This window comes from Hemiscyllium ocellatum, unplaced genomic scaffold (assembly GCF_020745735.1).
Source record: "Hemiscyllium ocellatum isolate sHemOce1 unplaced genomic scaffold, sHemOce1.pat.X.cur. scaffold_775_pat_ctg1, whole genome shotgun sequence".
Lineage (NCBI taxonomy): Eukaryota > Metazoa > Chordata > Chondrichthyes > Orectolobiformes > Hemiscylliidae > Hemiscyllium > Hemiscyllium ocellatum.
Genome location: NW_026869227.1, coordinates 1 through 25505, shown reverse-complemented (window position 1 = coordinate 25505; position 25505 = coordinate 1). Strand labels below are relative to the sequence as shown.

The window sequence follows — 25505 nt, the reverse complement described above, 5'->3', positions numbered from 1 at the left end:
CGTGTGCGGAGAGTGGGTGTTTCTGTGCCCGTGTGTGCTTTGCCATGTTTCCTTCTGTCTGGGCGCACATTCGGGTCCTATTTCGATGTGCCTGTGTGCACATAGTTCTGTGCACCGACTGCTTGTGTGCGCGGGTCAGTCTGCATTGTATTTCTGTGCGCCTGTGTGGGCCAGTCTGTATGTATACGTGTGTGTGTGCATGTGCGTGAGCCCATGTGTGTACACGTCAGCCCGTATGTGCACGTGTGCCTGTGCGTCAGCTCCTGTTTGTGCGTCAGCCCGTGTGTCTGTGTACGTACGTGTGCGCGCGTCAGCCCGTGTGTCTGTATGTACGTACGTGTGCGCGCGTCAGCCCGTGTGTTTGTGTCTGTGTACACCTGTGTGTCTGTGTGTGTGTATCAGCCCGTGTTTGCGTCTGTGTGTACGTGTCTGTGTGCCAGTCCGTGTTTGTGTGTACGTGTATGTGCGCGTGTTAACCTGTGTGTTTGTGTGTGTACACGTCTGTGCCTGTGTATGTGTGTGCATGCGTCAGCCCGTGTGTTTGTATCTGTGTGTACGTGTGTCTGTGTGTGCATCAGCCAGTGTTTGTGTCTGTGTACATGTGTGTCTGTGTGTCAACCCGTGTGTTTGTGTCTGTTTGTACGTGTTTGTCTGTGTCAGCCTGTATGTGTCTGTGTATCAGCCTGTGTTTGTGTCTGTGTGTGTGTTAGTCCGTGTGTTGGTGTCTGTGTGTACGTGTGTCTGCGTGTGTGTTAGCCCGTGTGTTGGTGTCTGTGTGTACGTGTGTCTGCGTGTGTGTAAGCTCGTGTGTTTGTGTCTGTATGTGTGCGTGTGTCAGCCCATGTGTACGTGTGTGCGTGTATCAGCCCATGTTGCGTGTGTACGTGTGTGTGTGTTAGCCCGTGTGTTTGTGTCTGTGTACACGTGTGTGCGTGTCTGTGGGGAGTGCTCGGAGCAGGAACGGGGTGACCCCTGACCCCTACCCCGCCCCCACATTACGAGCGGACGGCTGAGCCCAGCGTGTTGTGGCGTGGGGTCGAACTCTCGCGAGCGGGCGGGGCACGCTCTCTCCCCTCCCCCCCCGGCTCCCCCCGATCATCTCTCGGCTGCTGCCTGCGACTGTGGGGCGATGATGACCTGGGGGTGAGGGTGAGGGTGAGGGTGGTGGTGGGAGGGGGCAGGGACGAGATCCCCCGCCCGCTGGGTGGCCATCTGCGCCAGGACGGAGGTAGCTACCGCCTCAGCGGCCGCGCGTGACTCCCCTCCCCCAGGGGCAGTGCTGGGGGGGGCTGACCCTCGCTGGATGACAGCGGCCGGGGAGCTGATGGCTTCGTTCGTGTCGTGGGGGCTGTCGTCTGTCAGAGAGAGAGAGAGAGAGAGAGAGAGTGACACACACAGCATCCCGAGCACGGGGCACCCAGAAACAGTCAGCATCCCCCTCCCCCGACACCCCCATCCCCACACAACCCCTACCCCTCCCCATCCTCACACAACCCCCTCCCACAACCCCTACCCCCCTGCTCCAGGAGACGTCTCTCTCTCTCTCTCCATCCCCACCCCGTTCTTGGGGATGTCTCTCTCTCTCTCTCTCTCCCCCCGTCCCCACCCCGTTCTCAGGGGACATTTCTCTCTCTCTCTCTCCGTACCCCACCCTTCTCCAGAGGACGTCTCTCTCTCTCTCTCCGTACCCCACCACGCCCCATTCCCGAACGCGCGGGCCCTTGCGGAGCGGGGTACTCACCGGTGTATTTGTGAATCTGTTTCTGTACGGCTGTGACAGGGCAGTCCTTGTGAGCCAGCAGCAGCTGTTTGAGCTGGGCTACCTCACTGCGCAGCAGCCTGACCTCGTTCTAGATCCATGGGGTAGGGTAGGGAGACAGTGAGGGGGACAGAGGGAGACAGTGAGGGGGACAGGGGGAGAGGGGGAATAGGCCAGGCAGAGAGCAGGAGCAAATGAATTCAGTTAATTTACAGCTGAGTCCATTCAGCCCCTCCACCCCGTGCTGGTGCTGTGAAGGTTCAGTCCCCAATCTGCCCACCCACCGCGATCCCAAACTAACCCAGCCCTTAATCCCGATAAACGCTCTCGCTCACCCCCTCAGTGTCGCTGTGAGGGGGGGTGTGGGGGTGGGGAAGCTCACCATTGAATCTGTTCCCCCACCTCCCTCTCGTCCTCTGCCCCACCCCCACCCCCAATCTTCTCTTCACCTCCCCCCGACTCTACTACCTGGCCCTTTCTCCGAATCCCCGATAGTCCCCACCCAGGGGACGGGGAGCAGACTGTGTTCCTGGGGGGGGTGGGGGGGAGGGGGAGGTCATAATGCCTGTGACTGGGGGGGAGGGGAGGTCATGTTCCCGGTGACTTACGGGGGTGCCTCGAACCCAGTGACCCGCAGTGTTCCCGGTGACCCGCAGTATTCCCGGTGACCCACAGCGTTCCCCGTGACCCACAGCGTTCCCGGTGACCCACAGCGTTCCCGGTGACCCACAGCGTTCCCTGTGACCCACAGCGTTCCCGGTGACCCACAGCGTTCCCGGTGACCCACAGCGTTCCCCGTGACCCACAGTGTTCCCGGTGACCCACAGCGTTCCCGGTGACCCACAGCGTTCCCTGTGACCCACAGCGTTCCCGGTGACCCACAGCGTTCCCGGTGACCCACAGCGTTCCCCGTGACCCACAGCGTTCCCAGTGACCCACAGCGTTCCCCGGTGACCCACAGTGGGTGACCCACAGTGTTCCCAGTGACCCACAGTGTTCCCGGTGACCCACAGTGTTCCCGGTGACCCACAGCGTTCCCCGGTGACCCACAGCGTTCCCCGGTGACCCACAGCGTTCCCGGTGACCCACAGTGGGTGACCCACAGTGTTCCCAGTGACCCACAGTGTTCCCAGTGACCCACAGCGTTCCCGGTGACCCACAGTGTTCCCGGTGACCCACAGTGTTCCCGGTGACCCACAGCGTTCCCGGTGACCCACAGCGTTCCCAGTGACCCACAGCGTTCCCCGGTGACCCACAGCGTTCCCCGGTGACCCACAGTGGGTGACCCACAGTGTTCCCAGTGACCCACAGCGTTCCCAGTGACCCACAGCGTTCCCCGGTGACCCACAGCGTTCCCCGGTGACCCACAGTGGGTGACCCACAGTGTTCCCAGTGACCCACAGCGTTCCCCGGTGACCCACAGCGTTCCCCGGTGACCCACAGTGGGTGACCCACAGTGTTCCCAGTGACCCACAGTGTTCCCAGTGACCCACAGCGTTCCCCGGTGACCCACAGCGTTCCCCGGTGACCCACAGTGGGTGACCCACAGCGTTCCCAGTGACCCACAGCGTTCCCAGTGACCCACAGCGTTCCCCGGTGACCCACAGTGGGTGACCCACAGTGTTCCCAGTGACCCACAGCGTTCCCGGTGACCCACAGTGTTCCCAGTGACCCACAGCGTTCCCCGGTGACCCACAGTGGGTGACCCACAGTGTTCCCAGTGACCCACAGTGTTCCCCGTGACCCACAGTGTTCCCGGTGACCCACAGCGTTCCCGGTGACCCACAGTGGGTGACCCACAGTGTTCCCGGTGACCCACAGTGTTCCCGGTGACCCACAGCGTTCCCGGTGACCCACAGTGGGTGACCCACAGTGTTCCCGGTGACCCACAGTGTTCCCGGTGACCCACAGCGTTCCCGGTGACCCACAGCGTCCCCCGGTGACTCACAGCGTTCCCCGTGACCCACAGCGTTCCCCGTGACCCACAGCGTTCCCCGGTGACCCACAGTGGGTGACCCACAGTGTTCCCAGTGACCCACAGTGTTCCCCGTGACCCACAGTGTTCCCGGTGACCCACAGCGTTCCCCGTGACCCACAGTGGGTGACCCACAGTGTTCCCGGTGACCCACAGTGTTCCCGGTGACCCACAGCGTTCCCGGTGACCCACAGTGGGTGACCCACAGTGTTCCCGGTGACCCACAGTGTTCCCGGTGACCCACAGCGTTCCCGGTGACCCACAGCGTCCCCCGGTGACCCACAGCGTCCCCCGTGACGCACAGCGTTCCCCGTGACCCACAGTGTTCCCCGTGACCCACAGCGTTCCCCGTGACCCACAGCGTTCCCCGTGACCCACAGCGTTCCCCGTGACCCACAGGATTCCCCGGTGACCCACAGCGTTCCCGGTGACCCACAGCGTTCCCCGGTGACCCACAGCGTTCCCCGGTGACCCACAGCGTTCCCGGTGACCCACAGCGTTCCCCGGTGACCCACAGCGTTCCCGGTGACCCACAGTGGGTGACCCACAGCGTTCCCGGTGACCCACAGTGTTCCCCGTGACCCACAGCGTTCCCCGTGACCCACAGCGTTCCCCGTGACCCACAGCGTTCCCCGGTGACCCACAGCGTCCCCCGGTGACCCACAGCGTCCCCCGGTGACCCACAGCGTTCCCCGGTGACCCACAGCGTTCCCGGTGACCCACAGTGGGTGACCCACAGCGTTCCCGGTGACCCACAGTGGGTGACCCACAGCGTTCCCGGTGACCCACAGTGTTCCCCGTGACCCACAGCGTTCCCCGTGACCCACAGCGTTCCCCGGTGACCCACAGCATTCCCCGGTGACCCACAGCGTCCCCCGGTGACCCACAGCGTTCCCCGGTGACCCACAGCGTTCCCCGGTGACCCACAGTGTTCCCGGTGACCCACTGCGTTCCCCGGTGACCCACAGCGTTCCCGGTGACCCACAGCATTCCCCGTGACCCACAGTGTTCCCGGTGACCCACAGTGGGTGACCCACAGCGTTCCCGGTGACCCACAGCGTTCCTGGTGACCCACAGAATCCCCGGTGACCCACAGAATCCGCGTTCCCCGGTGACCCACAGCGTTCCCCGGTGACCCACAGCGTTCCCCGTTCCCCGTGACCCACAGCATTCCCCGTGACCCACAGCGTTCCCCGTGACCCACAGCGTTCCCCGTGACCCACAGTGTTCCCCGTGACCCACAGCGTTCCCCGTGACCCACAGCGTTCCCCGGTGACCCACAGTGTTCCCCGGTGACCCACAGTGTTCCCCGTGACCCACAGTGTTCCCCGTGACCCACAGCGTTCCCGGTGACCCACGGCGTTCCCCGGTGACCCACAGTGGGTGAGCCACAGCGTTCCCCGTGACCCACAGCGTTCCCCGTGACCCACAGCGTTCCCGGTGACCCACAGTGTTCCCCGTGACCCACAGTGTTCCCCGTGACCCACAGTGTTCCCCGTGACCCACAGCGTTCCCCGGTGACCCACAGCGTTCCCCGTGACCCACAGGATTCCCTGGTGACCCACAGTGTTCCCCGTGACCCACAGTGTTCCCCGTGACCCACAGCATTCCCGGTGACCCACAGCGTTCCCCGTGACCCACAGCGTTCCCCGTGACCCACAGCGTTCCCAGTGACCCACAGCGTTCCCCGGTGACCCACAGCGTTCCCCGTGACCCACAGCGTTCCCCGTGACCCACAGCGTTCCCCGGTGACCCACAGCGTTCCCCGTGACCCACAGGATTCCCTGGTGACCCACAGTGTTCCCCGTGACCCACAGTGTTCCCCGTGACCCACAGCATTCCCGGTGACCCACAGCATTCCCCGTGACCCACAGCGTTCCCAGTGACCCACAGCGTTCCCAGTGACCCACAGCGTTCCCAGCGACCCACAGCGTTCCCCGGTGACCCACAGCGTTCCCCGTGACCCACAGCGTTCCCGGTGACCCACAGCGTTCCCCGGTGACCCACAGTGGGTGAGCCACAGTGTTCCCGGTGACCCACAGCGTTCCCCGTTCCCCGGTGACCCACAGCGTTCCCGGTGACCCACAGCGTTCCCCGGTGACCCACAGTGGGTGAGCCACAGCGTTCCCGGTGACCCACAGCGTTCCCCGTGACCCACAGCGTTCCCCGTGACCCACAGGATTCCCCGGTGACCCACAGTGTTCCCGGTGACCCACAGTGTTCCCGGTGACCCACAGCGTTCCCAGTGACCCACAGCGTTCCCCGGTGACCCGCAGCGTTCCCCGGTGACCCGCAGCGTTCCCCGTCACCCGCAGCGTTCCCCGTCACCCGCAGCGTTCCCCGCTGACCCGCAGCGTTCCCCGTCACCCGCAGCGTTCCCCGTCACCCGCAGCGTTCCCCGTCACCCGCAGCGTTCCCCGTGACCCACAGTGGGTGACCCACAGTGTTCCCCGGTGACCCACAGCGTTCCCGGTGTTCCCGGTGACCCGCAGCGACCCCGGTGACCCGCAGCGTCCCCGGTGACCCGCAGCGTTCCCCGGTGACCCGCAGCGTTCCCCGGTGACCCGCAGCGTTCCCCGTGACCCGCAGCGTTCCCCGTGACCCGCAGTGGGTGACCCACAGCGTTCCCGGTGTTCCCGGTGACCCGCAGTGTTCCTGGTGACCCGCAGCGTCCCCGGTGACCCACAGCGTTCCCCGGTGACCCACAGCGTTCCCCGGTGACCCGCAGTGTTCCCGGTGACCCGCAGTGGGTGACCCACAGTGTTCCCGGTGACCCACAGCGTCCCCGGTGACCCACAGCGTTCCCCGGTGACCAACAGTGTTCCCGGTGACCCACAGCGTTCCCCGGTGACCCGCAGTGTTCCCGGTGACCCGCAGTGGGTGACCCACAGTGTTCCCGGTGACCCACAGCGTTCCCCGGTGACCCACAGCGTTCCCCGGTGACCCACAGCGTCCCCGGTGACCCACAGCGTTCCCCGGTGACCCACAGCGTTCCCCGGTGACCCACAGTGTTCCCGGTGACCCGCAGTGGGTGACCCACAGTGTTCCCGGTGACCCACAGCGTCCCCGGTGGCCCACAGCGTTCCCCGGTGACCAACAGTGTTCCAGGTGACCCACAGCGTTCCCTGGTGACCCGCAGTGTTCCCGGTGACCCACAGCGTTCCCCGGTGACCCACAGCGTTCCCCGGTGACCCACAGCGTCCCCGGTGACCCACAGCGTTCCCCGGTGACCCACAGCGTTCCCCGGTGACCCACAGTGTTCCCGGTGACCCGCAGTGGGTGACCCACAGTGTTCCCCGTGACCCACAGCGTTCCCCGTGACCCACAGCGTTCCCCGGTGACCCACAGCGTCCCCCGGTGACCCACAGCGTCCCCCGGTGACCCACTGCGTTCCCCGGTGACCCACAGCATTCCCCGTGACCCACAGTGTTCCCGGTGACCCACAGTGGGTGACCCACAGCGTTCCCGGTGACCCACAGCGTTCCTGGTGACCCACAGAATCCCCGGTGACCCACAGAATCCGCGTTCCCCGGTGACCCACAGCGTTCCCCGGTGACCCACAGCGTTCCCCGTTCCCCGTGACCCACAGCATTCCCCGTGACCCACAGCGTTCCCCGTGACCCACAGCGTTCCCCGTGACCCACAGCGTTCCCCGTGACCCACAGGATTCCCCGGCGACCCACAGTGTTCCCCGTGACCCACAGTGTTCCCCGTGACCCACAGCGTTCCCGGTGACCCACAGCGTTCCCCGTGACCCACAGCGTTCCCCGTGACCCACAGCGTTCCCCGTGACCCACAGTGTTCCCCGTGACCCACAGCGTTCCCCGGTGACCCACAGTGGGTGAGCCACAGTGTTCCCGGTGACCCACAGCGTTCCCCGTTCCCCGGTGACCCACAGCGTTCCCGGTGACCCACAGCGTTCCCCGGTGACCCACAGTGGGTGAGCCACAGCGTTCCCCGTGACCCACAGCGTTCCCCGTGACCCACAGCGTTCCCGGTGACCCACAGTGTTCCCGGTGACCCACAGTGTTCCCGGTGACCCACAGTGTTCCCGGTGACCCACAGCGTTCCCAGTGACCCACAGCGTTCCCCGGTGACCCACAGCGTTCCCCGTGACCCACAGTGTTCCCCGTGACCCACAGCGTTCCCCGTGACCCACAGCGTTCCCCGTGACCCACAGCATTCCCGGTGACCCACAGCATTCCCCGTGACCCACAGCGTTCCCCGTGACCCACAGCGTTCCCCGTGACCCACAGCGTTCCCAGTGACCCACAGCGTTCCCAGTGACCCACAGCGTTCCCCGGTGACCCACAGCGTTCCCCGTGACCCACAGCGTTCCCCGGTGACCCACAGCGTTCCCCGTGACCCACAGGATTCCCCGGTGACCCACAGTGTTCCCCGTGACCCACAGTGTTCCCCGTGACCCACAGCATTCCCGGTGACCCACAGCGTTCCCCGTGACCCACAGCGTTCCCAGTGACCCACAGCGTTCCCAGCGACCCACAGCGTTCCCAGCGACCCACAGCGTTCCCAGCGACCCACAGCGTTCCCCGGTGACCCACAGCGTTCCCCGTGACCCACAGCGTTCCCGGTGACCCACAGCGTTCCCCGGTGACCCACAGTGGGTGAGCCACAGTGTTCCCGGTGACCCACAGCGTTCCCCGTTCCCCGGTGACCCACAGCGTTCCCGGTGACCCACAGCGTTCCCCGGTGACCCACAGTGGGTGAGCCACAGCGTTCCCGGTGACCCACAGCGTTCCCCGGTGACCCACAGCGTTCCCCGGTGACCCACAGTGGGTGACCCACAGTGTTCCCAGTGACCCACAGCGTTCCCAGTGACCCACAGCGTTCCCCGGTGACCCACAGCGTTCCCCGGTGACCCACAGTGGGTGACCCACAGTGTTCCCAGTGACCCACAGCGTTCCCCGGTGACCCACAGCGTTCCCCGGTGACCCACAGTGGGTGACCCACAGTGTTCCCAGTGACCCACAGTGTTCCCAGTGACCCACAGCGTTCCCCGGTGACCCACAGCGTTCCCCGGTGACCCACAGTGGGTGACCCACAGCGTTCCCAGTGACCCACAGCGTTCCCAGTGACCCACAGCGTTCCCCGGTGACCCACAGTGGGTGACCCACAGTGTTCCCAGTGACCCACAGCGTTCCCGGTGACCCACAGTGTTCCCAGTGACCCACAGCGTTCCCCGGTGACCCACAGTGGGTGACCCACAGTGTTCCCAGTGACCCACAGTGTTCCCCGTGACCCACAGTGTTCCCGGTGACCCACAGCGTTCCCGGTGACCCACAGTGGGTGACCCACAGTGTTCCCGGTGACCCACAGTGTTCCCGGTGACCCACAGCGTTCCCGGTGACCCACAGTGGGTGACCCACAGTGTTCCCGGTGACCCACAGTGTTCCCGGTGACCCACAGCGTTCCCGGTGACCCACAGCGTCCCCCGGTGACTCACAGCGTTCCCCGTGACCCACAGCGTTCCCCGTGACCCACAGCGTTCCCCGGTGACCCACAGTGGGTGACCCACAGTGTTCCCAGTGACCCACAGTGTTCCCCGTGACCCACAGTGTTCCCGGTGACCCACAGCGTTCCCGGTGACCCACAGTGGGTGACCCACAGTGTTCCCGGTGACCCACAGTGTTCCCGGTGACCCACAGCGTTCCCGGTGACCCACAGTGGGTGACCCACAGTGTTCCCGGTGACCCACAGTGTTCCCGGTGACCCACAGCGTTCCCGGTGACCCACAGCGTCCCCCGGTGACCCACAGCGTCCCCCGTGACGCACAGCGTTCCCCGTGACCCACAGTGTTCCCCGTGACCCACAGCGTTCCCCGTGACCCACAGCGTTCCCCGTGACCCACAGCGTTCCCCGTGACCCACAGGATTCCCCGGTGACCCACAGCGTTCCCGGTGACCCACAGCGTTCCCCGGTGACCCACAGCGTTCCCCGGTGACCCACAGCGTTCCCGGTGACCCACAGCGTTCCCCGGTGACCCACAGCGTTCCCGGTGACCCACAGTGGGTGACCCACAGCGTTCCCGGTGACCCACAGTGTTCCCCGTGACCCACAGCGTTCCCCGTGACCCACAGCGTTCCCCGTGACCCACAGCGTTCCCCGGTGACCCACAGCGTCCCCCGGTGACCCACAGCGTCCCCCGGTGACCCACAGCGTTCCCCGGTGACCCACAGCGTTCCCCGGTGACCCACAGCGTTCCCGGTGACCCACAGTGGGTGACCCACAGCGTTCCCGGTGACCCACAGTGTTCCCCGTGACCCACAGCGTTCCCCGTGACCCACAGCGTTCCCCGGTGACCCACAGCATTCCCCGGTGACCCACAGCGTCCCCCGGTGACCCACAGCGTTCCCCGGTGACCCACAGCGTTCCCCGGTGACCCACAGTGTTCCCGGTGACCCACTGCGTTCCCCGGTGACCCACAGCGTTCCCGGTGACCCACAGCATTCCCCGTGACCCACAGTGTTCCCGGTGACCCACAGTGGGTGACCCACAGCGTTCCCGGTGACCCACAGCGTTCCTGGTGACCCACAGAATCCCCGGTGACCCACAGAATCCGCGTTCCCCGGTGACCCACAGCGTTCCCCGGTGACCCACAGCGTTCCCCGTTCCCCGTGACCCACAGCATTCCCCGTGACCCACAGCGTTCCCCGTGACCCACAGCGTTCCCCGTGACCCACAGTGTTCCCCGTGACCCACAGCGTTCCCCGTGACCCACAGCGTTCCCCGGTGACCCACAGTGTTCCCCGGTGACCCACAGTGTTCCCCGTGACCCACAGTGTTCCCCGTGACCCACAGCGTTCCCGGTGACCCACGGCGTTCCCCGGTGACCCACAGTGGGTGAGCCACAGCGTTCCCCGTGACCCACAGCGTTCCCCGTGACCCACAGCGTTCCCGGTGACCCACAGTGTTCCCCGTGACCCACAGTGTTCCCCGTGACCCACAGTGTTCCCCGTGACCCACAGCGTTCCCCGGTGACCCACAGCGTTCCCCGTGACCCACAGGATTCCCTGGTGACCCACAGTGTTCCCCGTGACCCACAGTGTTCCCCGTGACCCACAGCATTCCCGGTGACCCACAGCGTTCCCCGTGACCCACAGCGTTCCCCGTGACCCACAGCGTTCCCAGTGACCCACAGCGTTCCCCGGTGACCCACAGCGTTCCCCGTGACCCACAGCGTTCCCCGTGACCCACAGCGTTCCCCGGTGACCCACAGCGTTCCCCGTGACCCACAGGATTCCCTGGTGACCCACAGTGTTCCCCGTGACCCACAGTGTTCCCCGTGACCCACAGCATTCCCGGTGACCCACAGCATTCCCCGTGACCCACAGCGTTCCCAGTGACCCACAGCGTTCCCAGTGACCCACAGCGTTCCCAGCGACCCACAGCGTTCCCCGGTGACCCACAGCGTTCCCCGTGACCCACAGCGTTCCCGGTGACCCACAGCGTTCCCCGGTGACCCACAGTGGGTGAGCCACAGTGTTCCCGGTGACCCACAGCGTTCCCCGTTCCCCGGTGACCCACAGCGTTCCCGGTGACCCACAGCGTTCCCCGGTGACCCACAGTGGGTGAGCCACAGCGTTCCCGGTGACCCACAGCGTTCCCCGTGACCCACAGCGTTCCCCGTGACCCACAGGATTCCCCGGTGACCCACAGTGTTCCCGGTGACCCACAGTGTTCCCGGTGACCCACAGCGTTCCCAGTGACCCACAGCGTTCCCCGGTGACCCGCAGCGTTCCCCGGTGACCCGCAGCGTTCCCCGTCACCCGCAGCGTTCCCCGTCACCCGCAGCGTTCCCCGCTGACCCGCAGCGTTCCCCGTCACCCGCAGCGTTCCCCGTCACCCGCAGCGTTCCCCGTCACCCGCAGCGTTCCCCGTGACCCACAGTGGGTGACCCACAGTGTTCCCCGGTGACCCACAGCGTTCCCGGTGTTCCCGGTGACCCGCAGCGACCCCGGTGACCCGCAGCGTCCCCGGTGACCCGCAGCGTTCCCCGGTGACCCGCAGCGTTCCCCGGTGACCCGCAGCGTTCCCCGTGACCCGCAGCGTTCCCCGTGACCCGCAGTGGGTGACCCACAGCGTTCCCGGTGTTCCCGGTGACCCGCAGTGTTCCTGGTGACCCGCAGCGTCCCCGGTGACCCACAGCGTTCCCCGGTGACCCACAGCGTTCCCCGGTGACCCGCAGTGTTCCCGGTGACCCGCAGTGGGTGACCCACAGTGTTCCCGGTGACCCACAGCGTCCCCGGTGACCCACAGCGTTCCCCGGTGACCAACAGTGTTCCCGGTGACCCACAGCGTTCCCCGGTGACCCGCAGTGTTCCCGGTGACCCGCAGTGGGTGACCCACAGTGTTCCCGGTGACCCACAGCGTTCCCCGGTGACCCACAGCGTTCCCCGGTGACCCACAGCGTCCCCGGTGACCCACAGCGTTCCCCGGTGACCCACAGCGTTCCCCGGTGACCCACAGTGTTCCCGGTGACCCGCAGTGGGTGACCCACAGTGTTCCCGGTGACCCACAGCGTCCCCGGTGGCCCACAGCGTTCCCCGGTGACCAACAGTGTTCCAGGTGACCCACAGCGTTCCCTGGTGACCCGCAGTGTTCCCGGTGACCCACAGCGTTCCCCGGTGACCCACAGCGTTCCCCGGTGACCCACAGCGTCCCCGGTGACCCACAGCGTTCCCCGGTGACCCACAGCGTTCCCCGGTGACCCACAGTGTTCCCGGTGACCCGCAGTGGGTGACCCACAGTGTTCCCCGTGACCCACAGCGTTCCCCGTGACCCACAGCGTTCCCCGGTGACCCACAGCGTCCCCCGGTGACCCACAGCGTCCCCCGGTGACCCACTGCGTTCCCCGGTGACCCACAGCATTCCCCGTGACCCACAGTGTTCCCGGTGACCCACAGTGGGTGACCCACAGCGTTCCCGGTGACCCACAGCGTTCCTGGTGACCCACAGAATCCCCGGTGACCCACAGAATCCGCGTTCCCCGGTGACCCACAGCGTTCCCCGGTGACCCACAGCGTTCCCCGTTCCCCGTGACCCACAGCATTCCCCGTGACCCACAGCGTTCCCCGTGACCCACAGCGTTCCCCGTGACCCACAGCGTTCCCCGTGACCCACAGGATTCCCCGGCGACCCACAGTGTTCCCCGTGACCCACAGTGTTCCCCGTGACCCACAGCGTTCCCGGTGACCCACAGCGTTCCCCGTGACCCACAGCGTTCCCCGTGACCCACAGCGTTCCCCGTGACCCACAGTGTTCCCCGTGACCCACAGCGTTCCCCGGTGACCCACAGTGGGTGAGCCACAGTGTTCCCGGTGACCCACAGCGTTCCCCGTTCCCCGGTGACCCACAGCGTTCCCGGTGACCCACAGCGTTCCCCGGTGACCCACAGTGGGTGAGCCACAGCGTTCCCCGTGACCCACAGCGTTCCCCGTGACCCACAGCGTTCCCGGTGACCCACAGTGTTCCCGGTGACCCACAGTGTTCCCGGTGACCCACAGTGTTCCCGGTGACCCACAGTGTTCCCGGTGACCCACAGCGTTCCCAGTGACCCACAGCGTTCCCCGGTGACCCACAGCGTTCCCCGTGACCCACAGTGTTCCCCGTGACCCACAGCGTTCCCCGTGACCCACAGCGTTCCCCGTGACCCACAGCATTCCCGGTGACCCACAGCATTCCCCGTGACCCACAGCGTTCCCCGTGACCCACAGCGTTCCCCGTGACCCACAGCGTTCCCAGTGACCCACAGCGTTCCCAGTGACCCACAGCGTTCCCCGGTGACCCACAGCGTTCCCCGTGACCCACAGCGTTCCCCGGTGACCCACAGCGTTCCCCGTGACCCACAGGATTCCCCGGTGACCCACAGTGTTCCCCGTGACCCACAGTGTTCCCCGTGACCCACAGCATTCCCGGTGACCCACAGCGTTCCCCGTGACCCACAGCGTTCCCAGTGACCCACAGCGTTCCCAGCGACCCACAGCGTTCCCAGCGACCCACAGCGTTCCCAGCGACCCACAGCGTTCCCCGGTGACCCACAGCGTTCCCCGTGACCCACAGCGTTCCCGGTGACCCACAGCGTTCCCCGGTGACCCACAGTGGGTGAGCCACAGTGTTCCCGGTGACCCACAGCGTTCCCCGTTCCCCGGTGACCCACAGCGTTCCCGGTGACCCACAGCGTTCCCCGGTGACCCACAGTGGGTGAGCCACAGCGTTCCCGGTGACCCACAGCGTTCCCCGTGACCCACAGCGTTCCCCGTGACCCACAGGATTCCCCGGTGACCCACAGTGTTCCCGGTGACCCACAGTGTTCCCCGTGACCCACAGCGTTCCCAGTGACCCACAGCGTTCCCAGTGACCCACAGCGTTCCCCGGTGACCCACAGCGTTCCCCGTGACCCACAGCGTTCCCGGTGACCCACAGCGTTCCCCGGTGACCCACAGTGGGTGAGCCACAGTGTTCCCGGTGAGCCACAGCGTTCCCCGTGACCCACAGCGTTCCCCGGTGACCCACAGCGTTCCCCGGTGACCCGCAGCGTTCCCCGGTGACCCGCAGCGTTCCCCGGTGACCCGCAGCGTTCCCCGTCACCCGCAGCGTTCCCCGCTGACCCGCAGCGTTCCCCGTCACCCGCAGCGTTCCCCGTCACCCGCAGCGTTCCCCGTCACCCGCAGCGTTCCCCGTGACCCACAGTGGGTGACCCACAGTGTTGCCCGGTGACCCACAGCGTTCCCGGTGTTCCCGGTGACCCGCAGCGACCCCGGTGACCCGCAGCGTCCCCGGTGACCCGCAGCGTTCCCCGGTGACCCGCAGCGTTCCCCGTGACCCGCAGCGTTCCCCGTGACCCGCAGCGTTCCCCGTGACCCGCAGTGGGTGACCCACAGCGTTCCCGGTGTTCCCGGTGACCCGCAGTGTTCCTGGTGACCCGCAGCGTCCCCGGTGACCCACAGCGTTCCCCGGTGACCCACAGCGTTCCCCGGTGACCCGCAGTGGGTGACCCACAGTGTTCCCGGTGACCCACAGCGTCCCCGGTGACCCACAGCGTTCCCCGGTGACCAACAGTGTTCCCGGTGACCAACAGCGTTCCCCGGTGACCCGCAGTGTTCCCGGTGACCCGCAGTGGGTGACCCACAGTGTTCCCGGTGACCCACAGCGTTCCCCGGTGACCCACAGCGTTCCCCGGTGACCCACAGCGTCCCCGGTGACCCACAGCGTCCCCGGTGACCCACAGCGTTCCCCGGTGACCCACAGCGTTCCCCGGTGACCCACAGCGTCCCCGGTGACCCACAGCGTTCCCCAGTGACCCACAGCGTTCCCCGGTGACCCACAGTGTTCCCGGTGACCCGCAGTGCTCCCGGTGGCCCACAGCGTCCCCGGTGGCCCACAGCGTTCCCCGGTGACCAACAGTGTTCCAGGTGACCCACAGCGTTCCCCGGTGACCCGCAGTGTTCCCGGTGACCCGCAGTGGGTGACCCACAGTGTTCCCGGTGACCCGCAGCGTCCCCGGTGACCCACAGCGTTCCCCGGTGACCCACAGTGTTCCCGGTGACCCACAGCGTCCCCGGTGACCCACAGCGTTCCCCGGTGACCCACAGCGTTCCCCGGTGACCCACAGTGTTCCCGGTGACACACAGTGGGTGACCCACAGCGTTCCCGGTGACACACAGTGGGTGACCCACAGCGTTCCCGGTGACCCACAGCGTTCCCAGTGACCCACAGCGTTCCCCGGTGACCCGCAGCGTTCCCCGTGACCCGCAGCGTTCCCCGTGACCCGCAGCGTTCCCCGGTGACACACAGTGGGTGACCCACAGCGTTCCCGGTGACCCACAGCGTTCCCGGTGACCCGCAGCGTTCCCCGGTGACCCGCAGCGTTCCCCGTGACCCGCAGCGTTCCCCGTGACCCGCAGCGTTCCCCGTGACCCGCAGCGTTCCCCGTGACCCGCAGTGGGTGACCCACAGCGTTCCCCGTGACCCGCAGTGGGTGACCCACAGTGTTCCCCGGTGACCCACAGCGTTCCCGGTGTTCCCGGTGACCCGCAGTGTTCCTGGTGACCCGCAGCGACCCCGGTGACCCGCAGCGTCCCCGGTGACCCGCAGCGTCCCCCGTGACCCGCAGCGTTCCCCGTGACCCGCAGTGGGTGACCCACAGCGTTCCCGGTGTTCCTGGTGACCCGCAGCGTTCCCCGGTGACCCACAGCGTCCCCCGGTGACCCACAGCGTCCCCCGGTGACCCACAGCGTTCCCGGTGACCCACAGCGTCCCCCGGTGACCCGCAGCGTCCCCGGTGACCCGCAGCGTTCCCCGTGACCCGCAGCGTTCCCCGTGACCCGCAGTGGGTGACCCACAGCGTTCCCGGTGTTCCTGGTGACCCACAGCGTCCCCCGGTGACCCGCAGCGTTCCCCGGTGACCCACAGCGTTCCCGGTGACCCACAGCGTCCCCCGGTGACCCACAGCGTTCCCGGTGACCCACAGCGTTCCCCGGTGACCCACAGCGTTCCCGGTGACCCACAGCGTCCCCCGGTGACCCGCAGCGTCCCCGGTGACCCGCAGCGTTCCCCGTGACCCGCAGTGGGTGACCCACAGCGTTCCCGGTGTTCCTGGTGACCCGCAGCGTCCCCCGGTGACCCGCAGCGTCCCCGGTGACCCACAGCGTTCCCCGGTGACCCGCAGTGTTCCCGGTGACCCACAGCGTCCCCCGGTGACCCACAGCGTTCCCGGTGACCCACAGCGTTCCCCGGTGACCCACAGCGTTCCCAGTGACCCACAGCGTTCCCCGGTGACCCACAGCGTTCCCCGTGACCCACAGCGTTCCCCGTGACCCACAGCGTCCCCGGTGACCCACAGCGTTCCCCGGTGACCCACAGCGTTCCCCGTGACCCACAGTGTTCCCGGTGACACACAGTGGGTGACCCACAGCGTTCCCGGTGACCCACAGCGTTCCCGGTGACCCGCAGCGTTCCCCGGTGACCCGCAGCGTTCCCCGTGACCCGCAGCGTTCCCCGTGACCCGCAGCGGGTGACCCACAGTGTTCCCCGGTGACCCACAGCGTTCCCGGTGTTCCTGGTGACCCGCAGTGTTCCTGGTGACCCGCAGCGACCCCGGTGACCCGCAGCGTCCCCGGTGACCCGCAGCGTTCCCCCGTGACCCGCAGCGTTCCCCGTGACCCGCAGCGTTCCCCGTGACCCGCAGCGTTCCCCGTGACCCGCAGTGGGTGACCCACAGCGTTCCCCGTGACCCGCAGTGGGTGACCCACAGTGTTCCCCGGTGACCCACAGCGTTCCCGGTGTTCCCGGTGACCCACAGCGTTCCCGGTGTTCCCGGTGACCCGCAGTGTTCCTGGTGACCCGCAGCGACCCTGGTGACCCGCAGCGTCCCCGGTGACCCGCAGCCTCCCCGGTGACCCGCAGCGTTCCCCGTGACCCGCAGTGGGTGACCCACAGCGTTCCCGGTGTTCCTGGTGACCCGCAGCGTTCCCCGGTGACCCGCAGCGTCCCCCGGTGACCCACAGCGTCCCCCGGTGACCCGCAGCGTTCCCCGTGACCCGCAGCGTTCCCCTGACCCGCAGTGGGTGACCCACAGCGTTCCCGGTGTTCCTGGTGACCCACAGCGTCCCCCGGTGACCCGCAGCGTTCCCCGGTGACCCACAGCGTTCCCGGTGACCCACAGCGTCCCCCGGTGACCCGCAGCGTCCCCCGGTGACCCACAGCGTTCCCTGGTGACCCACAGCGTTCCCGGTGACCCACAGCGTTCCCGGTGACCCACAGCGCTCCCCGGTGACCCACAGCGTTCCTGGTGACCCACAGCGTTCCCGGTGACCCACAGCGTTCCCGGTGACCCACAGCGATCCCCGGTGACCCACAGCGTTCCCCGGTGACCCACAGTGTTCCCCGTTCCTGGTGACCCACAGCGTTCCCGGTGACCCACAGTGTTCCCGGTGACCCACAGCGTTCCCGGTGACCCGCAGCGTTCCCCGGTGACCCGCAGCGTTCCCCGTGACCCGCAGCGTTCCCCGTGACCCGCAGCGTTCCCCGGTGACCCGCAGCGTTCCCCGGTGACACACAGTGGGTGACCCACAGCGTTCCCGGTGACCCACAGCGTTCCCGGTGACCCGCAGCGTTCCCCGGTGACCCGCAGCGTTCCCCGTGACCCGCAGTGGGTGACCCACAGTGTTCCCCGGTGACCCACAGCGTTCCCGGTGTTCCCGGTGACCCGCAGCGTTCCTGGTGACCCGCAGCGACCCCGGTGACCCGCAGCGTCCCCGGTGACCCGCAGCGTTCCCCGGTGACCCGCAGCGTTCCCCGGTGACCCGCAGCGTTCCCCGTGACCCGCAGCGTTCCCCGTGACCCGCAGTGGGTGACCCACAGCGTTCCCCGTGACCCGCAGTGGGTGACCCACAGTGTTCCCCGGTGACCCACAGCGTTCCCGGTGTTCCCGGTGACCCGCAGTGTTCCTGGTGACCCGCAGCGACCCCGGTGACCCGAAGCGTCCCCGGTGACCCGCAGCGTCCCCCGTGACCCGCAGCGTTCCCCGTGACCCGCAGTGGGTGACCCACAGCGTTCCCGGTGTTCCTGGTGACCCGCAGCGTTCCCCGGTGACCCACAGCGTTCCCCGGTGACCCGCAGCGTTCCCGGTGACCCACAGCGTCCCCCGGTGACCCGCAGCGTCCCCGGTGACCCGCAGCGTTCCCCGTGACCCGCAGCGTTCCCCGTGACCCGCAGTGGGTGACCCACAGCGTTCCCGGTGTTCCTGGTGACCCGCAGCGTCCCCCGGTGACCCGCAGCGTCCCCGGTGACCCACAGCGTTCCCCGGTGACCCGCAGTGTTCCCGGTGACCCACAGCGTCCCCCGGTGACCCACAGCGTTCCCGGTGACCCACAGCGTTCCCCGGTGACCCACAGCGTTCCCAGTGACCCACAGCGTTCCCCGGTGACCCACAGCGTTCCCCGTGACCCACAGCGTTCCCCGTGACCCACAGCGTCCCCGGTGACCCACAGCGTTCCCCGGTGACCCACAGCGTTCCCCGTGACCCACAGTGTTCCCGGTGACACACAGTGGGTGACCCACAGCGTTCCCGGTGACCCACAGCGTTCCCGGTGACCCGCAGCGTTCCCCGGTGACCCGCAGCGTTCCCCGTGACCCGCAGCGTTCCCCGTGACCCGCAGCGGGTGACCCACAGTGTTCCCCGGTGACCCACAGCGTTCCCGGTGTTCCTGGTGACCCGCAGTGTTCCTGGTGACCCGCAGCGACCCCGGTGACCCGCAGCGTCCCCAGTGACCCGCAGCGTTCCCCCCGTGACCCGCAGCGTTCCCCGTGACCCGCAGCGTTCCCCGTGACCCGCAGCGTTCCCCGTGACCCGCAGTGGGTGACCCACAGCGTTCCCCGTGACCCGCAGTGGGTGACCCACAGTGTTCCCCGGTGACCCACAGCGTTCCCGGTGTTCCCGGTGACCCACAGCGTTCCCGGTGTTCCCGGTGACCCGCAGTGTTCCTGGTGACCCGCAGCGACCCCGGTGACCCGCAGCGTCCCCGGTGACCCGCAGCCTCCCCGGTGACCCGCAGCGTTCCCCGTGACCCGCAGTGGGTGACCCACAGCGTTCCCGGTGTTCCTGGTGACCCGCAGCGTTCCCCGGTGACCCGCAGCGTCCCCCGGTGACCCGCAGCGTCCCCCGGTGACCCACAGCGCCCCCCGGTGACCCACAGCGTCCCCCGGTGACCCGCAGCGTTCCCCGTGACCCGCAGCGTTCCCCTGACCCGCAGTGGGTGACCCACAGCGTTCCCGGTGTTCCTGGTGACCCACAGCGTCCCCCGGTGACCCGCAGCGTTCCCCGGTGACCCGCAGCGTTCCCGGTGACCCGCAGCGTCCCCCGGTGACCCGCAGCGTCCCCCGGTGACCCACAGCGTCCCCCGGTGACCCACAGCGTCCCCCGGTGACCCACAGCGTTCCCGGTGACCCACAGCGTTCCCGGTGACCCACAGCGTTCCCGGTGACCCACAGCGCTCCCCGGTGACCCACAGCGTTCCTGGTGACCCACAGCGTTCCCGGTGACCCACAGCGTTCCCGGTGACCCACAGCGTTCCCGGTGACCCACAGCGATCCCCGGTGACCCACAGCGTTCCCCGGTGACCCACAGTGTTCCCCGTTCCTGGTGACCCACAGCGTTCCCGGTGACCCACAGTGTTCCCGGTGACCCACAGCGTTCCCCGGTGACCCACAGCGTTCCCCGGTGACCCACAGTGTTCCCCGTTCCTGGTGACCCACAGCGTTCCCGGTGACCCACAGTGTTCCCGGTGACCCGCAGCGCTCCCCGGTGACCCGCAGCGCTCTCCGTGACCCACAGCGCTCCCCGGTGACCCACAGCGCTCCCCGGTGACCCACAGCGTTCCCCGGTGACCCACAGCGTTCCCCGGTGACCCACAGTGTTCCCGGTGACCCACAGCGTTCCCCGGTGACCCACAGTGTTCCCGGTGACCCACAGTGTTCCCCGTTCCTGGTGACCCACAGCGTTCCCCGGTGACCCACAGCGTTCCCCGGTGACCCACAGCGCTTCCCGGTGACCCACAGCGTTCCCAATCCCCGCTGACCCGCAGCGTCCCCCGTCACCCGCAGCGCCCCCCACACACCGCGGCACGGGTCCCCCCAGCCCGGTACTGACCTGCAGCTGGACGTTCATGTGGCCCAGCTCCTCGGCCTTCTTCTCCAGTGAGCTGACCCACACCTTCCTCTTCTGCCGGCACCGGGACGCCGCCGCACGGTTACGCTCCAGGAAGCGCCGTCGCCGCTCGTCTGGGTCCTCCTCAGCCGTCCGTCTCCGCCTACCCCCACCGGAACTCGCCGTCGGCTGGGATGGGGAGTCCTGGAGGGACAGGGAGGGGGAGACGAGGACAGGGGGAGGGGTGGGGGGGCAGAGAGAGAGAGAGAGAGTGAGGGGGGCAGAGAGAGAGAGGGTAGAGAGAGAGAGGGGGGGCAGAGAGAGAAAGACAAAGGAGGAGGAAGATGAGGATAGATGGGGGCAGAGAGAGAGAGAGAGAGTGTGAGAGGGGCAGAGAGAGGGGGGGCAGAGAGAGAGGGGGCAGAGAGGGGGGGCAGAGAGAGAAAGAGAGAGAGAGGGAGGGAGGGAGATGGGGACAGAGAGAGAGTGGAGGGCAGGCAGAGAGAGAGAGAGAGAGATGGGGGTGGGGGAACAGAGATGGGGGGAGGGAAGAGAGGGGGGGAGGGGAAGAGAAGGGGGAGGGTCGGGTAGAGAAGGGGGAGGGTCGGGTAGAGAAGGGGGAGGGTCGGGTAGAGAAGGGGGAGAGAATGGGAGGGTCTGTAAATGATAAAACTGTCCCGGCCTCCACCCAGACGCTCACCACCCTCTGTGTGAAAAACGCTGCACCCCTCTGGCCCCCTTTTGCATCTTTCCCCCCTCACCTCAAACCCACGCCGTCTCCTTTCAGTCCCCCTTACCCCAGGAGGGAGGGGGTGGGGGGTAATAGTTGTCAGCTATTTACCTTAGAGATGCCTTTCCAGGGGGTTTTATAACCGTCTGTAAGGTCACCCCTCAGTCTCCTACACTCTCCTCGTTCCTCAAACCTCCCAAGTCCGGGTCAATCGTTCCTGCACCGTTTCGAGTTGATCGATCTCCTCTCTATAGAACTCCGCGCAGTGTGCGGTCTCACCAACGTCTGTTCCTGCCCCTCGGAGGCTGCGCTGACCTGCTGTGAGCTTTCAGCGCCTCGCTCTCTCCGACTCGGAGCGCCAGCGTCAGCAGTTCCCACTAAAGTCTTGCGGCACTACGGGGACAATTTAGCACGGCCAATCCCACCCTAACCTGCACATCACTGGGCACTACGGGGACAATTTAGCACGGCCAATCCCACCCTAACCTGCACATCCCTGGGCACTACGGGACAATTTAGCACGGCCAATCCCACCGTAACCTGCACATCCCTGGGCACTACGGGACAATTTAGCACGGCCAATCCCACCCTAACCTGCACATCCCTGGGCACTACGGGGACAATTTAGCACGGCCAATCCCACCCTAACCTGCACATCCCTGGGCACTACGGGGACAATTTAGCACGGCCAATCCCACCCTAACCTGCACATCCCTGGGCACTACGGGGACAATTTAGCACGGCCAATCCCACCCTAACCTGTACATCCCTGGGCACTACGGGACAATTTAGCACGGCCAATCCCACCCTAACCTGCACATCCCTGGGCACTACGGGACAATTTAGCACGGCCAATCCCACCCTAACCTGCACATCCCTGGGCACTATGGGGACAATTTAGCACGGCCAATCCCACCCTAACCTGCACATCCCTGGGCACTACGGGGACAATTTAGCACGGCCAATCCCACCCTAACCTGCACATCCCTGGCACTACGGGGACAATTTAGCACGGCCAATCCCACCCTAACCTGCACATCCCTGGGCACTACGGGGACAATTTAGCACGGCCAATCCCACCCTAACCTGCACATCCCTGGGCACTATGGGGACAATTTAGCACGGCCAATCCCACCCTAACCTGCACATCCCTGGGCACTACGGGGACAATTTAGCACGGCCAATCCCACCCTAACCTGCACATCCCTGGGCACTACGGGGACAATTTAGCACGGCCAATCCCACCCTAACCTGTACATCCCTGGGCACTACGGGACAATTTAGCACGGCCAATCCCACCCTAACCTGCACATCCCTGGGCACTACGGGACAATTTAGCACGGCCAATCCCACCCTAACCTGCACATCCCTGGGCACTATGGGGACAATTTAGCACAGCCAATCCCACCCTAACCTGCACATCCCTGGGCACTACGGGGACAATTTAGCACGGCCAATCCCACCCTAACCTGCACATCCCTGGGCACTACGGGGACAATTTAGCACGGCCAATCCCACCCTAACCTGCACATCCCTGGGCACTACGGGGACAATTTAGCACGGCCAATCCCACCCTAACCTGTACATCCCTGGGCACGACGGGACAATTTAGCACGGCCAATCCCACCCTAACCTGCACATCCCTGGGCACTACGGGACAATTTAGCACGGCCAATCCCACCCTAACCTGCACATCCCTGGGCACTATGGGGACAATTTAGCACGGCCAATCCCACCCTAACCTGCACATCCCTGTGTCGCCCGAGGGTGGGATCGAACCCTGGCACCATTAGGCAGCATCGCTCACCCCTGAGCCACCGTGCTGCCCACTCTTTGCTTCCTGTCAGTCCGTCCACGCGGGAGGTGGGGACTGGAGATCAGAGTGACGCTGGAAAGCACAGCGTGTCAGGCAGCGTCCGAAGAGCAGGAGACTCGACGTTTCAGGCTAAAGCCCTTCATCAGGAACGAGTGAGGCATCCCTGACGAAGGGCTTTTGCCCGAAACGTTGATTCTCCAGCACCACTCTGACCTTGAACCCAATCCTCTAACCACGCTAAGACTTCTCCCGTAACGCCACCTGTCTTTATCTAATGTAGCGAGGTAGGTGGGGGGGAGCAGGGGGGAGCAGGAACGGCCGAAACTAAACCGTAAGACGGTCCTGCTCCCCACCCACAACACCGCAGTCCCCTTGCCGTACTCCAGACCGGTTACACACACACCCACCGGTACCAACCCCCTTCCCACGGTGACGGGGAGGGGGTTTCGGTGCTGACAGGGTGGGGCAGTGCCCTTACCTGCGGCTGTGATGGGGAGAGCGCGGCTGGGAGGTGACTGTGCTGGGAGCTCCATAACCCACTGCTGCTCCCGCTGCTGCTGCTCCCGCTGCTGCTGACCGGACTGGGAATCATATTCCCGTTCACCATCGAGTGGGACTGCATGGCCAGGGCTGACTTCAACCTCTGGGAGGGACACAGAGACAGAGAGAGTGAGAGCGAGTGAGGGACACAGAGACTGAGAGAACTGGGGGAGGGGGCACGCAGAGTGCGGGTGAGTGGACACAGGGAGAGAGAGCAAGCGAACGGGGGAGGAGGGAGAGAGAGCAGGCAGGCAGAGGGGCACGGAGGGAGAGAGCGGGTGAGGAGCGAGCGAGGGGAGGGAGAGTGAGCAGGCAGGCGGAGGGGCATGGAGGGAGAGCGCAGGTGAGGAGCGAGGGGAGGGGGAGAGAGAGAGAAAGCAGGCGACAGGACATGGAGAGGGAGAGGGAGGGAGAGAGAGAGAGAGAGAGAGAGAGAGACAGACAGACAGAGACAGACAGGGAGAGAGCAGGCGACAGGAGATGGAGAGAGAGAGAGAGAGAGAGCGAGGGGGAGAGAGTGAGAGCGAGAGAGAGAGAGCGAGAGAGAGCGAGAGAGAGCGAGAGAGAGCGAGAGAGAGCGAGAGAGAGCAGGCGACAGGATATGGAGAGAGAGAGAGAGAGAGGGAGAAAGAGAGAGAGGGAGAGCGAGAGAGAGGGCAGGCAACAGGACATGGAGAGAGAGAGAGAGAGAGAGAGAGCGCGAGTGGGAGAGAGCGAGAGAGAGCGAGAGAGAGCGAGAGAGAGCGAGAGAGAGCGAGAGAGAGAGAGAGCGAGAGAGAGAGCGAGAGAGAGCAGGCGACAGGACATGGAGAGAGAGAGAGAGAGAGAGAGAGGGAGAGAGTGAGAGAGAGTGAGAGAGAGAGAGAGGGAGAGCGAGAGCAGGCAACAGGACATGGAGAGAGAGAGAGAGCAGGCGACAGGACATGGAGAGGGAGAGAGAGAGAGACAGACAGACAGAGAGAGAGCAGGCGACAGGACATGGAGAGGGAGAGAGAACGAACGGGAAAGTGAGGCGTCGCAGAGAGAGAAAGCGTGCGAGCACGGGGGTGCAGAGAGACAGCGCGCGAGTGAGAAATGCGGAGAGACATAGTGCGGGTGAGAGACACAGAGAAAGAGCGAGCAAGCAAGAGACGTGAAGAGAGAGAGAGAGAGCGTGGGGAGAGCACGAGGGACAGAAGGACAACGAGAGGGATGGCGGGTGTTGGCAAAAGGTTAGGTTGGGCAAAGAGGGAGTGACAAGGGAAGAGATGGAGAGAGGGGAAAGGGGGGAGGAAAAGGACAGCACCACATCCATCGTTAACGCCACGGCCTGCACTGACAGACTGGGGGGGGGGGGGGGGGGGGGGGGGGGGGGGGGGGGGGGAGCGGCTGCAGGTATTCCGGGGATTGGTGAGGACGGGATATCGAGGGGGAGGGTTGCGGGCTGTACCCTGGTCGACCGTGCACTCACCATCTTGGTGTCCATTTGGGTGGAAGGAGACTGTGGGCCACAGCTCTGGGTAGGGGGTCCAGGAATACCGGGCACGCTGGGGATCAGGGAGCCGGGCCGGGCGATCTGCAGGAAGGAGGAGAGGGTTAAAACCTCCGAGAGCTTTCTCTCACACACACACACACACACACACACACACACACGCTTCCTCACTTTCATCTTCACACACTCGCTCACTCTCTCGTGTGCTCGTTTGCTCTTTCTCCATGCGTGTGCTCACTCTCTCACACACATATTCCCCGTGTCATGCTTAACACACGCACTTGCAGATGTTTGTTCACGCGCGCGCACACTGACACGCGTGTGCGTGCACACAGGCTCTCTGAGACACACATACCTCACTTGCCCGCGCACACATTCACACTCCCTTACACACCATCTTCCCACATGCACTCACCTTCCCACTGTTGGACTCAGACACATACACACACGTGTGTACACATTCACACTCACACATCCCCTCACTCACACTCAGACACAATGAACTGCTTGAAAACAAACCCTCACATTCACTCATTCGCTCCCTCAGC

At 65.8% G+C, this 25505-nt stretch overlaps 1 protein-coding gene across 1 annotated transcript; it reads right to left on the bottom strand.

Moving 5' to 3' along the window:
• Positions 1-1039: 1039 nt before the first annotated feature.
• On the bottom strand, positions 1040-25025 carry LOC132814262 (cyclic AMP-dependent transcription factor ATF-7-like). Its single transcript, XM_060823448.1, has 5 exons — positions 24937-25025; positions 23425-23589; positions 20404-20604; positions 1742-1850; positions 1040-1355 (listed from the first exon to the last, which is right to left on the bottom strand). Exons 1-5 carry the CDS (start codon positions 24949-24951, stop codon positions 1096-1098), a joined length of 750 nt encoding a protein of 249 aa, XP_060679431.1. The 5' UTR covers positions 24952-25025; the 3' UTR covers positions 1040-1095.
• Between the last annotated feature and the right edge of the window lie 480 nt (positions 25026-25505).